Below are 20,523 nucleotides of genomic sequence, written 5' to 3' on the forward strand. Positions count from 1 at the left end.
GAGCTGATATTAGCAGGGTGATGGGCGCTCATTTAGTCCTTGTACACACTGCAGTCATGGTACTTGCCCCCTCCCCCACACACAAGGTTTCATCATTATTGGCATTACGTTCCTGTTTACACAGGGAGTTTTGCTGCTGACAATGACCTGTCCCTCTCCATATAGGTGTTATATGTGTGTACATGAGTGTGTGTACGAGTGTGTGTACTATATGTGTGTACGAGTGTGTGTACTATATGTGTGTACGAGTGTGTGTACTATATGTGTGTACGAGTGTGTGTACTATATGTACGTGTATATGTGTGTGTACATGTGTGTGTACTCTATGTGTGTGTACATGTGTGTGTACTATATGTGTGTGTACATGTGTGTGTACTCTATGTGTGTGTACATGTGTTTGTACTCTATGTGTGTGTACATGTGTGTGTACATGAGGAGTAACACTGCAGCCGGACATTATGACTTATATTCTGCAGTTCTTCGCAGCATGGTATATCTATAGTTTGCAGTTCCCCCTGAGCTGGTGATGGAGACTGTGCCATATAGAGGACACAGTAAGTAGAGGAGAATCTGCTCCAAGTCTCTGTCTCACTCACACACAGCCCCGGACCATGCAGGGCATATATGGAGAAGCACTGACTTATACTCATGTCAGTAATGATAGAAAACCCCTGCTCAGCTCCAGCATCAGGCTAAGTCTTTCTTTTCTTTATCTACTGCACTGCTTACTCGATTCTCCCCCTCCCCTCTCCATAGACTTCTTTTGACTTGAGTCGTATGACCTGCAGTCCATCTCCAGATAAATATAGCAGGGATTTTGAGAGTCAGTCAGTTTAGCAGCAGGGAGTGTGGGGTGAGAGAGGAGACCGATAAGAGCAGAATGGAGTATTTACCCCTCGTAAGGTCTGTTACAGTCTCTTCCAATGGCCTGGGCTTTTCATTCATGCAAAGTTTGAAATGACAGAGGCAATGTCAGCACTATCTAGGATTTATATTACACTACAGGATGGCGGTATTATCTAGGTGTTGGGAGCCCTATGTGAGACAGTGACTGACAATGTCTGTAAAGCACTGCCGGCAATATGGGCACTCATATAACTATATAATAACTGTATAAGCACTGATGTAAATAACATAGATTGGTTATTACATTAACTTTTAGGTATAAAGTCTAATAGATTGGACACAATTGTAACAAACCCTCTGCTGTGATAAGTATTAGGGGGGTGGAGGATTTTGTCCTAATATGCTCTCTGCTTGTTGTCCCATTCACTGACAGCAAGCAGAGAACTCATCCAAACCACAAAGTGTATTAGAAAGTTGCGGAACTTCTCATTTTGCAGGGATTCGACCCCTTTAAGTGAAGACGAGTCCTAACCCCGCAGAACGAATCTCTAATTAGCGGATTATGTCTTCTCCATGTAGAGACAAGAACATGTGGCAGCCGCCTGTTACTCTGCTGACACCGGAATAACACTGAAACATCTCTCTAACCGCAAATCTGAGGTGTGCTCCTTTAAGAGACCAATCATGTATTCCTTATTAAAGGGATGCTACAGTCCATCGTCTTATCCTTACAAGCAATCTATTGTCATCCGTTATCAGTCATTTCAGCTGCAGGAGATAGACATACCTTCTGCTTTACTGTATGTTACTGTATCATTTACAGGAGTTACATTGTTGCTTCCTCTTGTTACAATTTACACATTGTTATAGAAAATATATTGCAGTGGATAAAGTCTGACTTTTTTTGCGGACACAGTCGCGCTCCATCACAGTCAGGCTCCATCCACGTCCATTGATTTTGCTGCCCGCTCCATCACAGTCAGGCTCCATCCACGTCCATTGATTTTGCTGCCCGTTTTTCCACCCCACTCAGGCCCTGACAAGTTTATGAACCATCGTGAGACGTTTTTAAAAGATTTGACCCCAAATGTTACACTAGAAAAAAAAATGTCCTTGTGATAATTGGTCTCCATTGTGTCTCCTGCAGGGGGAGCTGCTGAGTCCGTGTCGCTGTGACGGGTCAGTACGTTGTACGCACCAGCCCTGTCTGATTAAGTGGATAAGTGAGCGGGGGTCCTGGAGCTGTGAGCTGTGTTATTACAAGTACCACGTCATCGCCATAAATACAAAGAACCCTCTTCAGGTAAAGGTAAGTGATCCGGGCCCGGACCGATGATGCCACTCGCTGCTTATTCACACTATGTCCATTTTTATCCGGCTTTTTTTGCTTCTTTGCTGTCATTTTGCTCCACGCAATAGACTTGTAACATCAGTGATAAATCTTGCAGGGTATGGGATGAAATAATACGCAACAATTACTAACCTGCACCGCTCCTGCTGTCTGTATACTTCTATGGCGGGGATGACGTGCCGTATACCTGTGTGTCCGCTCTCACCAATCACTGGCCTCAGTGGGGACACTAGTGGTCCGGGACGGACTGAAACATTACAGGCTAAAGTCACATGGATTGCTTGGCTGTAACCTTATTAATCTCATGAATGCCTATAGTATTCCGGCAGTGCCTCCTTGTGCACTCTCTTATTTAGGACTGCCCTGATATAGTAACCTGTACCGCACATGACCGCTCAGCCCAGTGACCATTGGCTACGAAGGTCTCCACCTGAGGTGACTTGCGGAACGCCATGCAGCAAAGGTATACAGAGACGGCAGAGGATCTCCAGGGCGGTGGCTGTATCTTATTTTATCACATTCTCTGCATCTATTATCCATTATTCTCGGATTTATATTGTAATTTATTGTTACATTATATATATATTACACCGTCTTATTCCAGGTTATAGCTATAGAGGTGCAGCGGTGTAGTCACTATAGGGCTGTGGATCCTGAGGGGCCCCCAAGGTCTCCTTGATGCATAAAATATACCAGGCACAAGGTAGGTGGGGGTCCATTACAGACTATGCATTTGGCCCCTGCCTCAGGTTATATTATAGTTACATACTAGGTTCTGTTTATCACATGTGGTTTATATTATTCTATTTTCTATTATACTTTACATTGTATTATCTTATATTTTATTTATTGTATATTATATTTTATATTGTATTATCTTATCTTATTTATTGTATATTATATGTTACATTGTATTATCTTATCTTATTCTATTTTCTATTTTATGTTACATTGTATTATCTTATCTTCTATGTTATTATTTCTTATACTTTCTATTGTATTATTTTATATTATATTGTAAATAATTAACAGATAGATAAAAATCAGCTTAAAGGGGCTCTCCCACTATAGACAATATCCCATAGGACGAGGATTTGTGTCTAATCTCTAGTTGCTACCAGCAGGGGTCTGCAATGCTCCAGGTGACTAGCGCTGTAGTGCAGATACATGGCGGCACATCTATGGGATGACCAGGACGGCGCCCTCCGGCAGCCCCACAGAAATGAATGGAGCTATGACCATGTATATACCTCAGCTCTGTTCACAGGGTTCAGTTAGAGAAAGTCATGGGCCCCATTCTCCTGATCACTGGGGGTCCTAGTGGTCCCCGCCCTATAGAATAGAGTATAAGGGTCTATAGTGGGATGACCCCTTTAAAGAGGACCTTTCATCACCTCCACTAACTCTACGTGAATCTCATATTCAGCTTTCAATAGTCATCCCTCCATTGATTCCAGTGCAGTTTTTTCTCTAGCCCCCACCGTTCCTGAGCAATTGGTGTTGTTAGTTGCAGCACCCAATATATTCATTAGGTTCTATAGTGTCATGTGGGCGGTGCTGGGCTGGAGCTTATAGTCTGATGTATATAGTATGATGAGAAATTATTGCTCAAGGATGAAGGGTTCAGAGGGTTGAAGTTGACAGAGGGGGGGTGAAAGGTCCTTTTCAAGGAAGTGTTTATATCCCCTTAGAACAAGAGATATAGGGGCTACAGACTGACCAATCACACAGCGTCTCTGACAGATGTCAGCCTGCACTGTATGAGATAATACGCCGGCTGCAGAGTAGAAATGGTTGAGAATTTTTCATAAAAACCAATGAGAAAAATGTTTTTTAGCCCATAATAAGTACAATGCAGTAATTATAAAAAAAAATAATGTCCCCGGTAGCCTTGAAATGCTAAAATCCTCAAGGCCTGCAATCACCAGTAGAGGGAGCTCACTGCACACTGTGTTCACTATACCTGTATGCAACAGGCTCCTGAGCTCCCCCTAGTGGTGGCTGCAGGTAGCTAGGATTTTACCTTGTCTATAGAGAGGATTTTGGAGCTTTGTACCAGAAAAACAGTCCCAATCCTTATATAGAAATATTTTGGCTAATACCGGACGTATTTAGGTTAAATTTCACTTTAGCAATCCACTTTAAATGTGTTTCTTAGCCACTTGGGATATCTCTGTGTGAACTCGGCCTCAGATCCGGAGACCGCAGAGTTCCTACAGATCAGGTCGTCTTACCTCTTGTCTCCTTCTATTACCAGTGGCAAGCCATCTCCCTGACCGTCATTGAAAAAGTGCAGATTGCAGCCGCCATCTTGGGCTCCCTTTTCCTCATTGCCAGCATCTCCTGGCTCATCTGGTCAACGTTCAGTCCTTCAGCAAAATGGCAGCGTCAGGACCTGCTCTTCCAGATCTGCTATGGGATGTACGGCTTCATGGACATTGTCTGTATAGGTGAGACATGCGGCTTATAGGGGGCCGAGGACGTAACATTACTGGGAAAGATAAAGTGGGCACCTGCAATACGATTGGGTTCAGTAGCACCTTAAAGGGAATGTTCAGAATTAGAAAAACATGACTGTTCCAGAAACAACACCGCACCTGTCTATGTGTTGTGTCCAGTATAAAAGCTTGGCTCCGTTGAAGTCCATGGGAACAAGCTGCAATACCACACATAACCTGTGGATAGGTGGGGCGCCCAAGATTGAACTGATGACATCAGTGATGTCACTTTATATAAAGATATAACCAATCAGCTTAGAGAAAAGTAGTGTAAAAATAGTGTAACATAGAAAGTACTCCCCTGAAATCATTGCTTAGGAATTTAGTACAGGACCCCTTTACCAGCTAGGAAAGACAGAAGGGAGTGTGCCTGTCTCTGTCTACAGACATGTGCACTGCCCGACCCCCTGACCCCTCGGCATTAATGGAAAAAAAACATTGGGTTTAAAAAAACTTTATTCTACAAACAACGCCCCCATTGATCATGGCTGTGTCTGGTACTGCAGCTTATCCCAGTTCAAGTCAATACCCCCGGATAGTAATGTTATTTCTAGAAGACGGCAGCCATGTTTTTCTAATCTCATCCCTTTAACACTATTGGAATATTTGTATCAGTGCCCCAGTTTTTGGTTGGGGGTACGCGGTGATGTTGACCATGACTCCTATTGTGCTACCAAAGATCACCGGGTCACATTGCGACTCCTTCATTATTGTAAGCGAATAGTTGTCACAGTTTATGTCGCAATGGGGCCGAGTGTGCGACAACCAGTACTTCTAGTGACGCATACGACCTGGAAATCTTCGTTCACGCGCCATTTAGTCGTAGTCTCAGGAAGAAAATGTTGCAAATGTGCAAAAGGCTTATCTGTAATTGCAACAAACTTGTGCTGTTCCATTTTATCAGTATATCACACAATCAATAATACCACACAAATGGCGGTACAGACACATAAGTGCGCATTCACGTGGCCGACACGCTGCCAGTCACATGACTCACACGGAGCGGCTGCCATCTGCTTCCTTTGCTGTGATTATTTCTCCGTTTTTCGTGCCGCTGCCATGAATCGGTGCAGTTGCCATGATACAATGGTTCCTGTGTGTCTAGAGGGAGCGGCGAGTCTGTGCCAGGACACCCCAGGAATCGCTGACTTGTTACCGAGCTGACGGTGAAGGCTCCGCCCAATCCTAACACCCGACCATGAAATAATCCAAGTACCAAACGCAGCAGAACCAAATCTGTAACATCTGAATACGTTTATTGTTGTCACCTCTGCTGCGCCTCCACCTATTATAGTCGGGGGGTCTAACAAGGACCCTGAATATAATAAATTCCCATAAATCAGGTGGCTGCAGCCATTTTAGTTCATCCGCGCACTGCGCAGGCTCTGGTGCCATTTTTCTCAATGGGATACTGAGCATGCTCAGTATGCTCAGTTCCTCTTAGAACTACGCTCGCGAACTGCTATTGAGAAAAATGGCGCTGGAGCCGGAGTACTACTGCGCGCGCGTCGGATTTGAACCAATCTCGGCGGAAGAAGAGGACGATGAACCGGGAAGAGCTAGGACCGGAGGGTGTCGCCGAAAGAAGAGGAAGATGAGGTCAGACAGTGCATGAGCGCCCAGCGTGCACGTTAGGTATAAGTTGCATATATGTTTTATGGTTTTATTTTAGAACGGGGGGGGGGGGGGGGGTGTTAAAGTAACCTTAGCGGTGCCTGTATAGCATTCACGCATATGTGGGGCTCATACAGCATAATTTTGGAATAGATCAGGATCCCATTAATCCAGATGAACCAGTGGGTTCCAGATCAGATCCCGCTGGCCGGGGGTGCAGGTGTGTCTGGCTATTTCAGGATTACCTGATTGTATAGGGTTAGGGTTGGTCGGGGTAGATGCGTCTGTCGCCCCAGCCCTCTCTCCACATTGTACGTCACTGCCGGCCTGCTGTGTCTACGACCTGAAACGCGTCAGACGATTTCTCACTTCTCCTCCGTTTTTGCGTCCCGCGTCTTCTTTTTCCACTTTCATCTGCCAGAAAAGTTCTAATTTGTCGCCACTCGCCCCGAGCCATAATAATCCCTCATCTCAAAATGGGCAGCGGCTACTGAGCAGCGTTATTATCGCCGGCGCGCCGGAGCCCCTGCAGCCGGTTAATGGCTTCCCTAGTAAATGAGACAGAAAGCTCCATAAAAATCCTCACAAATCTTCAGAATTTGCAGGGGTTTTTTTTCTACGTCATCCCATCTGCATGAGAAAGGAACAGCAGGAGGCGCAGCGATTACTCATCGGAATGATGCCCCCCCATCCGAATTTACTGATGGTGCGTTTCTGCTTGGCGAGGACGGGGGCTCAGGCATCGGAATGGTTTTTTGCCGAGGGGGAGATGCAGCCGTTTTCTCCGCTCTGACACCAGTAACAGCGAAGGACGGCGACTCCAGCAGCAAATCAATGAGCTCGTAAAGCCAATCAGACGCCGCCGCGTTTTACGAGAGGTTTTTTTAGGCTTTTATAGGAGGCTGAGCAGAATTAATGGGTGTAACGTTGCGCTCACATTATATCAGCCAGTGTTACTATGCAAATGAATGACGGATTCCGAGGTTGTAATGTTCACCGCCGGCTGGCGCTCCGGGCTCGCTCGTGTGATGTGCGCTCGTAAAGACGACCGCTGTTGGCTGGCTGCCGCCTCTGTCTTTGTCATTACGGAGATTGGCGTCTCTCGGAGGCTCGGCCCGACATCCCTCAGATCCTGACAGATGGTAATGACAAATAATTATTTACTGGAGTCGCTTCGTGTTTGTGCTCGCGATGCTCGAGCGCTCGTTCTGGAGGACGCCGGAGTCTGCGGAGACAAAAGTTATATCAATTATTTCTAGATCAGCAAAGAACTTGTCAGGAGTCATAATACGGTGTGTGGGGTAGAAGGTATCTACATGGTAGGATTAGATACAGCTCGGATAGGATTAGATACACAGCTCAGTATACAGTATCACACAGGATAGGATTAGATACACAGCTCAGTATACAGTATCACACAGGATAGGATTAGATACACAGCTCAGTATACAGTATCACACAGGATAGGATTAGATACACAGCTCAGTATACAGTATCACACAGGATAGGATTAGATACACCGCTCAGTATACAGTATCACACAGGATAGGATTAGATACACCGCTCAGTATACGGTATCACACAGGATAGGATTAGATACACAGCTCAGTATACAGTATCACACAGGATAGGATTAGATACACAGCTCAGTATACAGTATCACACAGGATAGGATTAGATACAGCTCAGTATACAGTATCACACAGGATAGGATTAGATACACAGCTCAGTATACAGTATCACACAGGATAGGATTAGATACACAGCTCAGTATACAGTATCACACAGGATAGGATTAGATACACAGTTCAGTATACAGTATCACACAGGATAGGATTAGATACACAGCTCAGTATACAGTATCACACAGGATAGGATTAGATACACAGCTCAGTATACAGTATCACACAGGAGAGGATTAGATACACAGCTCAGTATACAGTATCACACAGGATAGGATTAGATACACAGCTCAGTATACAGTATCACACAGGATAGGATTAGATACAGCTCAGTATACTGTATCACACAGGATAGGATTAGATACAGCTCAGTATACAGTATCACACAGGATAGGATTAGTTACACAGCTCAGTATACAGTATCACACAGGATAGGATTAGATACACAGCTCAGTATACAGTATCACACAGGAAAGGATTAGATACACAGCTCAGTATACAGTATCACACAGGATAGGATTAGATACAGCAGCTCAGTATACAGTATCACACAGGATAGGATTAGATACAGCAGCTCAGTATACAGTATCACACAGGATAGGATTAGATACACAGCTCAGTATACAGTGTCACACAGGATAGGATTAGATACACAGCTCAGTATACAGTATCACACAGGATAGGATTAGAGATACAGCTCAGTATACAGTATCACACAGGATAGGATTAGATACACAGCTCAGTATACAGTATCACACAGACAGGATTAGATACACAGCTCAGTATACAGTATCACACAGGAGAGGATTAGATACAGCAGCTCAGTATACAGTATCACACAGGATAGGATTAGATATACAGCTCAGTATACAGTATCACACAGGATAGGATTAGATACACAGCTCAGTATACAGTATCACACAGGATAGGATTAGATACACAGCTCAGTATACAGTATCACACAGGATAGGATTAGATACACAGCTCAGTATACAGTATCACACAGGATAGGATTAGATACACAGCTCAGTATACAGTATCACACAGGAGAGGATTAGATACACAGTTCAGTATACAGTATCACACAGGATAGGATTAGATACACAGCTCAGTATACAGTATCACACAGGATAGGATTAGATACAGCACAGTATACAGTATCACACAGGATAGGATTAGATACAGCTCAGTATACAGTATCACACAGGATAGGATTAGATACACAGCTCAGTATACAGTATCACACAGGATAGGATTAGATACACAGCTCAGTATACAGTATCACACAGGATAGGATTAGATACACAGCTCAGTATACAGTATCACACAGGATAGGATTAGATACACAGCTCAGTATACAGTATCACACAGGATAGGATTAGATACAGCTCAGTATACAGTATCACACAGGATAGGATTAGATACACAGCTCAGTATACAGTATCACACAGGATAGGATTAGATACACAGCTCAGTATACAGTATCACACAGGATAGGATTAGATACACAGTTCAGTATACAGTATCACACAGGATAGGATTAGATACACAGCTCAGTATACAGTATCACACAGGATAGGATTAGATACACAGCTCAGTATACAGTATCACACAGGAGAAGATTAGATACACAGCTCAGTATACAGTATCACACAGGATAGGATTAGATACACAGCTCAGTATACAGTATCACACAGGAGAGGATTAGATACACAGCTCAGTATACAGTATCACACAGGAGAGGATTAGATACACAGTTCAGTATACAGTATCACACAGGATAGGATTAGATACACAGCTCAGTATACGGTATCACACAGGATAGGATTAGATACACAGCTCAGTATACAGTATCACACAGGATAGGATTAGATACACAGCTCAGTATACAGTATCACACAGGATAGGATTAGATACACAGCTCAGTATACAGTATCACACAGGATAGGATTAGATACAGCAGCTCAGTATACAGTATCACACAGGATAGGATTAGATACAGCAGCTCAGTATACAGTATCACACAGGATAGGATTAGATACACAGCTCAGTATACAGTGTCACACAGGATAGGATTAGATACACAGCTCAGTATACAGTATCACACAGGATAGGATTAGAGATACAGCTCAGTATACAGTATCACACAGGATAGGATTAGATACACAGCTCAGTATACAGTATCACACAGGAGAGGATTAGATACACAGCTCAGTATACAGTATCACACAGGATAGGATTAGATACACAGCTCAGTATACAGTATCACACAGGATAGGATTAGATACAGCTCAGTATACTGTATCACACAGGATAGGATTAGATACAGCTCAGTATACAGTATCACACAGGATAGGATTAGATACACAGCTCAGTATACAGTATCACACAGGATAGGATTAGATACACAGCTCAGTATACAGTATCACACAGGATAGGATTAGATACACAGCTCAGTATACAGTATCACACAGGATAGGATTAGATACAGCAGCTCAGTATACAGTATCACACAGGATAGGATTAGATACAGCAGCTCAGTATACAGTATCACACAGGATAGGATTAGATACACAGCTCAGTATACAGTGTCACACAGGATAGGATTAGATACACAGCTCAGTATACAGTATCACACAGGATAGGATTAGAGATACAGCTCAGTATACAGTATCACACAGGATAGGATTAGATACACAGCTCAGTATACAGTATCACACAGACAGGATTAGATACACAGCTCAGTATACAGTATCACACAGGAGAGGATTAGATACAGCAGCTCAGTATACAGTATCACACAGGATAGGATTAGATATACAGCTCAGTATACAGTATCACACAGGATAGGATTAGATACAGCTCAGTATACTGTATCACACAGGATAGGATTAGATACAGCTCAGTATACAGTATCACACGGGATAGGATTAGATACACGGCTCAGTATACGGTATCACACAGGATAGGATTAGATACACAGCTCAGTATACAGTATCACACAGGATAGGATTAGATACACGGCTCAGTATACAGTATCACACAGGATAGGATTAGATACACAGCTCAGTATACAGTATCACACAGGATAGGATTAGATACAGCTCAGTATACAGTATCACACAGGATAGGATTAGATACAGCTCAGTATACAGTATCACACAGGATAGGATTAGATACAGCAGCTCAGTATACAGTATCACACAGGATAGGATTAGATACACTGCTCAGTATACAGTATCACACAGGATAGGATTAGATACACAGCTCAGTATACAGTATCACACAGGATAGGATTAGATACAGCTCAGTATACAGTATCACACAGGATAGGATTAGATACAGCAGCTCAGTATACAGTATCACACAGGATAGGATTAGATACACGGCTCAGTATACAGTATCACACAGGATAGGATTAGATACACAGCTCAGTATACAGTATCACACAGGAGAGGATTAGATACAGCAGCTCAGTATACAGTATCACACAGGATAGGATTAGATATACAGCTCAGTATACAGTATCACACAGGATAGGATTAGATACACAGCTCAGTATACAGTATCACACAGGATAGGATTAGATACACAGCTCAGTATACAGTATCACACAGGATAGGATTAGATACACAGCTCAGTATACAGTATCACACAGGATAGGATTAGATACACAGCTCAGTATACAGTATCACACAGGATAGGATTAGATACACAGCTCAGTATACAGTATCACACAGGATAGGATTAGATACACAGCTCAGTATACAGTATCACACAGGATAGGATTAGATACACAGCTCAGTATACAGTATCACACAGGAGAGGATTAGATACACAGTTCAGTATACAGTATCACACAGGATAGGATTAGATACACAGCTCAGTATACAGTATCACACAGTATAGGATTAGATACACAGCTCAGTATACGGTATCACACAGGATAGGATTAGATACACAGCTCAGTATACAGTATCACACAGGATAGGATTAGATACACAGCTCAGTATACAGTATCACACAGGATAGGATTAGATACAGCTCAGTATACAGTATCACACAGGATAGGATTAGATACACAGTTCAGTATACAGTATCACACAGGATAGGATTAGATACACAGCTCAGTATACAGTATCACACAGGATAGGATTAGATACACAGCTCAGTATACAGTATCACACAGGAGAGGATTAGATACACAGCTCAGTATACAGTATCACACAGGATAGGATTAGATACACAGCTCAGTATACAGTATCACACAGGATAGGATTAGATACAGCTCAGTATACTGTATCACACAGGATAGGATTAGATACAGCTCAGTATACAGTATCACACAGGATAGGATTAGATACACAGCTCAGTATACAGTATCACACAGGATAGGATTAGATACACAGCTCAGTATACAGTATCACACAGGATAGGATTAGATACACAGCTCAGTATACAGTATCACACAGGATAGGATTAGATACAGCAGCTCAGTATACAGTATCACACAGGATAGGATTAGATACAGCAGCTCAGTATACAGTATCACACAGGATAGGATTAGATACACAGCTCAGTATACAGTGTCACACAGGATAGGATTAGATACACAGCTCAGTATACAGTATCACACAGACAGGATTAGATACACAGCTCAGTATACAGTATCACACAGGAGAGGATTAGATACAGCAGCTCAGTATACAGTATCACACAGGATAGGATTAGATATACAGCTCAGTATACAGTATCACACAGGATAGGATTAGATACACAGCTCAGTATACAGTATCACACAGGATAGGATTAGATACACAGCTCAGTATACAGTATCACACAGGATAGGATTAGATACACAGCTCAGTATACAGTATCACACAGGATAGGATTAGATACACAGCTCAGTATACAGTATCACACAGGAGAGGATTAGATACACAGTTCAGTATACAGTATCACACAGGATAGGATTAGATACACAGCTCAGTATACAGTATCACACAGGATAGGATTAGATACACAGCTCAGTATACAGTATCACACAGGATAGGATTAGATACAGCTCAGTATACTGTATCACACAGGATAGGATTAGATACAGCTCAGTATACAGTATCACACGGGATAGGATTAGATACACGGCTCAGTATACGGTATCACACAGGATAGGATTAGATACACAGCTCAGTATACAGTATCACACAGGATAGGATTAGATACACGGCTCAGTATACAGTATCACACAGGATAGGATTAGATACACAGCTCAGTATACAGTATCACACAGGATAGGATTAGATACACGGCTCAGTATACAGTATCACACAGGAGAGGATTAGATACACAGCTCAGTATACAGTATCACACAGGATAGGATTAGATACAGCTCAGTATACAGTATCACACAGGATAGGATTAGATACAGCAGCTCAGTATACAGTATCACACAGGATAGGATTAGATACACGGCTCAGTATACAGTATCACACAGGATAGGATTAGATACACAGCTCAGTATACAGTATCACACAGGAGAGGATTAGATACAGCAGCTCAGTATACAGTATCACACAGGATAGGATTAGATATACAGCTCAGTATACAGTATCACACAGGATAGGATTAGATACACAGCTCAGTATACAGTATCACACAGGATAGGATTAGATACACAGCTCAGTATACAGTATCACACAGGATAGGATTAGATACACAGCTCAGTATACAGTATCACACAGGATAGGATTAGATACACAGCTCAGTATACAGTATCACACAGGATAGGATTAGATACACAGCTCAGTATACAGTATCACACAGGATAGGATTAGATACACAGCTCAGTATACAGTATCACACAGGATAGGATTAGATACACAGCTCAGTATACAGTATCACACAGGAGAGGATTAGATACACAGCTCAGTATACAGTATCACACAGGAGAGGATTAGATACACAGTTCAGTATACAGTATCACACAGGATAGGATTAGATACACAGCTCAGTATACGGTATCACACAGGATAGGATTAGATACACAGCTCAGTATACAGTATCACACAGGATAGGATTAGATACACAGCTCAGTATACAGTATCACACAGGATAGGATAAGATACAGCTCAGTATACAGTATCACACAGGATAGGATTAGATACACAGCTCAGTATACAGTATCACACAGGATAGGATTAGATACACAGCTCAGTATACAGTATCACACAGGATAGGATTAGATACACAGTTCAGTATACAGTATCACACAGGATAGGATTAGATACACAGCTCAGTATACAGTATCACACAGGATAGGATTAGATACACAGCTCAGTATACAGTATCACACAGGATAGGATTAGATACAGCAGCTCAGTATACAGTATCACACAGGATAGGATTAGATACAGCAGCTCAGTATACAGTATCACACAGGATAGGATTAGATACACAGCTCAGTATACAGTGTCACACAGGATAGGATTAGATACACAGCTCAGTATACAGTATCACACAGGATAGGATTAGATACACAGCTCAGTATACAGTATCACACAGGATAGGATTAGATACACAGCTCAGTATACAGTATCACACAGGATAGGATTAGATACACAGCTCAGTATACAGTATCACACAGGAGAGGATTAGATACACAGTTCAGTATACAGTATCACACAGGATAGGATTAGATACACAGCTCAGTATACAGTATCACACAGGATAGGATTAGATACAGCACAGTATACAGTATCACACAGGATAGGATTAGATACAGCTCAGTATACAGTATCACACAGGATAGGATTAGATACACAGCTCAGTATACAGTATCACACAGGATAGGATTAGATACACAGCTCAGTATACAGTATCACACAGGATAGGATTAGATACACAGCTCAGTATACAGTATCACACAGGATAGGATTAGATACACAGCTCAGTATACAGTATCACACAGGATAGGATTAGATACAGCTCAGTATACAGTATCACACAGGATAGGATTAGATACACAGCTCAGTATACAGTATCACACAGGATAGGATTAGATACACAGCTCAGTATACAGTATCACACAGGATAGGATTAGATACACAGTTCAGTATACAGTATCACACAGGATAGGATTAGATACACAGCTCAGTATACAGTATCACACAGGATAGGATTAGATACACAGCTCAGTATACAGTATCACACAGGAGAGGATTAGATACACAGCTCAGTATACAGTATCACACAGGATAGGATTAGATACACAGCTCAGTATACAGTATCACACAGGATAGGATTAGATACAGCTCAGTATACTGTATCACACAGGATAGGATTAGATACAGCTCAGTATACAGTATCACACGGGATAGGATTAGATACACGGCTCAGTATACGGTATCACACAGGATAGGATTAGATACACAGCTCAGTATACAGTATCACACAGGATAGGATTAGATACACGGCTCAGTATACAGTATCACACAGGAGAGGATTAGATACACAGCTCAGTATACAGTATCACACAGGATAGGATTAGATACAGCTCAGTATACAGTATCACACAGGATAGGATTAGATACATCAGCTCAGTATAAAGTATCACACAGGATAGGATTAGATACACGGCTCAGTATACAGTATCACACAGGATAGGATTAGATACACAGCTCAGTATACAGTATCACACAGGAGAGGATTAGATACAGCAGCTCAGTATACAGTATCACACAGGATAGGATTAGATATACAGCTCAGTATACAGTATCACACAGGATAGGATTAGATACACAGCTCAGTATACAGTATCACACAGGATAGGATTAGATACACAGCTCAGTATACAGTATCACACAGGATATGATTAGATACACAGCTCAGTATACAGTATCACACAGGATAGGATTAGATACACAGCTCAGTATACAGTATCACACAGGATAGGATTAGATACACAGCTCAGTATACAGTATCACACAGGATAGGATTAGATACACAGCTCAGTATACAGTATCACACAGGATAGGATTAGATACACAGCTCAGTATACAGTATCACACAGGAGAGGATTAGATACACAGTTCAGTATACAGTATCACACAGGATAGGATTAGATACACAGCTCAGTATACAGTATCACACAGTATAGGATTAGATACACAGCTCAGTATACGGTATCACACAGGATAGGATTAGATACACAGCTCAGTATACAGTATCACACAGGATAGGATTAGATACACAGCTCAGTATACAGTATCACACAGGATAGGATTAGATACACAGCTCAGTATACAGTATCACACAGGATAGGATTAGATACACAGCTCAGTATACAGTATCACACAGGATAGGATTAGATACACAGTTCAGTATACAGTATCACACAGGATAGGATTAGATACACAGCTCAGTATACAGTATCACACAGGATAGGATTAGATACACAGCTCAGTATACAGTATCACACAGGAGAGGATTAGATACAGCTCAGTATACTGTATCACACAGGATAGGATTAGATACAGCTCAGTATACAGTATCACACGGGATAGGATTAGATACACGGCTCAGTATACGGTATCACACAGGATAGGATTAGATACACAGCTCAGTATACAGTATCACACAGGATAGGATTAGATACACAGCTCAGTATACAGTATCACACAGGATAGGATTAGATACACAGCTCAGTATACAGTATCACACAGGAGAGGATTAGATACAGCTCAGTATACTGTATCACACAGGATAGGATTAGATACAGCTCAGTATACAGTATCACACGGGATAGGATTAGATACACGGCTCAGTATACGGTATCACACAGGATAGGATTAGATACACAGCTCAGTATACAGTATCACACAGGATAGGATTAGATACACGGCTCAGTATACAGTATCACACAGGATAGGATTAGATACACAGCTCAGTATACAGTATCACACAGGATAGGATTAGATACACAGCGCAGTATACAGTATCACACAGGAGAGGATTAGATACAGCTCAGTATACTGTATCACACAGGATAGGATTAGATACAGCTCAGTATACAGTATCACACGGGATAGGATTAGATACACGGCTCAGTATACGGTATCACACAGGATAGGATTAGATACACAGCTCAGTATACAGTATCACACAGGATAGGATTAGATACACGGCTCAGTATACAGTATCACACAGGATAGGATTAGATACACAGCTCAGTATACAGTATCACACGGGATAGGATTAGATACACAGCTCAGCAGACAGTATCACACAGGAGAGGATTAGATACACAGCTCAGTATACGGTATCACACAGGATAGGATTAGATACACAGCTCAGTATACGGTATCACACGGGATAGGATTAGATACACAGCTCAGTATACGGTATCACACGGGATAGGATTAGATACACAGCTCAGTATACGGTATCACACAGGATAGGCTTAGATACACAGCTCAGTATACAGTATCACACAGGATAGGATTAGATACACAGCTCAGTATATAGTATCACACAGGATAGGATTAGATACACAGCTCAGTATACAGTATCACACAGGATAGGATTAGATACACAGCTCAGTATACAGTATCACACAGGATAGGATTAGATACACAGCTCAGTATACAGTATCACACAGGAGAGGATTAGATACAGCACAGTATACAGTATCACACAGGAGAGGATTAGATACACAGCTCAGTATACAGTATCACACGGGATAGGATTAGATACACAGCTCAGCAGACAGTATCACACAGGAGAGGATTAGATACACAGCTCAGTATACGGTATCACACAGGATAGGATTAGATACACAGCTCAGTATACGGTATCACACGGGATAGGATTAGATACACAGCTCAGTATACGGTATCACACGGGATAGGATTAGATACACAGCTCAGTATACGGTATCACACAGGATAGGCTTAGATACACAGCTCAGTATACAGTATCACACAGGATAGGATTAGATACACAGCTCAGTATATAGTATCACACAGGATAGGATTAGATACACAGCTCAGTATACAGTATCACACAGGATAGGATTAGATACACAGCTCAGTATACAGTATCACACAGGATAGGATTAGATACACAGCTCAGTATACAGTATCACACAGGATAGGATTAGATACACAGCTCAGTATACAGTATCACACAGGATAGGATTAGATACACAGCTCAGTATACAGTATCACACAGGATAGGATTAGATACAGCAGCTCAGTATACAGTATCACACAGGATAGGATTAGATACACAGCTCAGTATACAGTATCACACAGGATAGGATTAGATACACAGCTCAGTATACAGTATCACACAGGATAGGATTAGATACAGCAGCTCAGTATACAGTATCACACAGGATAGGATTAGATACAGCAGCTCAGTATACAGTATCACACAGGATAGGATTAGATACACAGCTCAGTATACAGTGTCACACAGGATAGGATTAGATACACAGCTCAGTATACAGTATCACACAGGATAGGATTAGAGATACAGCTCAGTATACAGTATCACACAGGATAGGATTAGATACACAGCTCAGTATACAGTATCACACAGACAGGATTAGATACACAGCTCAGTATACAGTATCACACAGGAGAGGATTAGATACAGCAGCTCAGTATACAGTATCACACAGGATAGGATTAGATATACAGCTCAGTATACAGTATCACACAGGATAGGATTAGATACACAGCTCAGTATACAGTATCACACAGGATAGGATTAGATACACAGCTCAGTATACAGTATCACACAGGATAGGATTAGATACACAGCTCAGTATACAGTATCACACAGGATAGGATTAGATACACAGCTCAGTATACAGTATCACACAGGAGAGGATTAGATACACAGTTCAGTATACAGTATCACACAGGATAGGATTAGATACACAGCTCAGTATACAGTATCACACAGGATAGGATTAGATACAGCACAGTATACAGTATCACACAGGATAGGATTAGATACAGCAGCTCAGTATACAGTATCACACAGGATAGGATTAGATACACAGCTCAGTATACAGTATCACACAGGATAGGATTAGATACACAGCTCAGTATACAGTATCACACAGGATAGGATTAGATACAGCAGCTCAGTATACAGTATCACACAGGATAGGATTAGATACAGCAGCTCAGTATACAGTATCACACAGGATAGGATTAGATACACAGCTCAGTATACAGTGTCACACAGGATAGGATTAGATATACAGCTCAGTATACAGTATCACACAGGATAGGATTAGATACACAGCTCAGTATACAGTATCACACAGGATAGGATTAGATACACAGCTCAGTATACAGTATCACACAGGATAGGATTAGATACACAGCTCAGTATACAGTATCACACAGGATAGGATTAGATACACAGCTCAGTATACAGTATCACACAGGAGAGGATTAGATACACAGTTCAGTATACAGTATCACACAGGATAGGATTAGATACACAGCAAAGTATACAGTATCACACAGGATAGGATTAGATACAGCACAGTATACAGTATCACACAGGATAGGATTAGATACAGCTCAGTATACAGTATCACACAGGATAGGATTAGATACACAGCTCAGTATACAGTATCACACAGGATAGGATTAGATACACAGCTCAGTATACAGTATCACACAGGATAGGATTAGATACACAGCTCAGTATACAGTATCACACAGGATAGGATTAGATACACAGCTCAGTATACAGTATCACACAGGATAGGATTAGATACAGCTCAGTATACAGTATCACACAGGATAGGATTAGATACACAGCTCAGTATACAGTATCACACAGGATAGGATTAGATACACAGCTCAGTATACAGTATCACACAGGATAGGATTAGATACACAGTTCAGTATACAGTATCACACAGGATAGGATTAGATACACAGCTCAGTATACAGTATCACACAGGATAGGATTAGATACACAGCTCAGTATACAGTATCACACAGGAGAGGATTAGATACACAGCTCAGTATACAGTATCACACAGGATAGGATTAGATACACAGCTCAGTATACAGTATCACACAGGATAGGATTAGATACAGCTCAGTATACTGTATCACACGGGATAGGATTAGATACACGGCTCAGTATACGGTATCACACAGGATAGGATTAGATACACAGCTCAGTATACAGTATCACACAGGATAGGATTAGATACACAGCTCAGTATACAGTATCACACAGGAGAGGATTAGATATACAGCTCAGTATACAGTATCACACAGGATAGGATTAGATACACAGCTCAGTATACAGTATCACACAGGATAGGATTAGATACACAGCTCAGTATACAGTATCACACAGGATAGGATTAGATATACAGCTCAGTATACAGTATCACACAGGATAGGATTAGATATACAGCTCAGTATACGGTATCACACAGGATAGGATTAGATACACAGCTCAGTATACAGTATCACACAGGATAGGATTAGAT

General features: G+C 41.8%; 1 protein-coding gene across 1 annotated transcript in view; it reads left to right on the forward strand.

The window, feature by feature from the left end:
* MARCHF4 (membrane associated ring-CH-type finger 4) overlaps positions 1 to 20,523 on the forward strand; it is a 76,086-nt gene that overhangs the window by 25,914 nt on the left and 29,649 nt on the right. The window contains exons 2-3 of the mRNA XM_075284675.1: positions 1,994 to 2,155; positions 4,455 to 4,647. Of these exons, the coding sequence (XP_075140776.1) occupies positions 1,994 to 2,155; positions 4,455 to 4,647 (355 nt within the window). The remainder of the gene's footprint in view (positions 1 to 1,993; positions 2,156 to 4,454; positions 4,648 to 20,523) is intronic.

Source organism: Leptodactylus fuscus, chromosome 8 (genome assembly GCF_031893055.1).
Source record: "Leptodactylus fuscus isolate aLepFus1 chromosome 8, aLepFus1.hap2, whole genome shotgun sequence".
In the NCBI taxonomy this organism is placed as follows: domain Eukaryota; kingdom Metazoa; phylum Chordata; class Amphibia; order Anura; family Leptodactylidae; genus Leptodactylus; species Leptodactylus fuscus.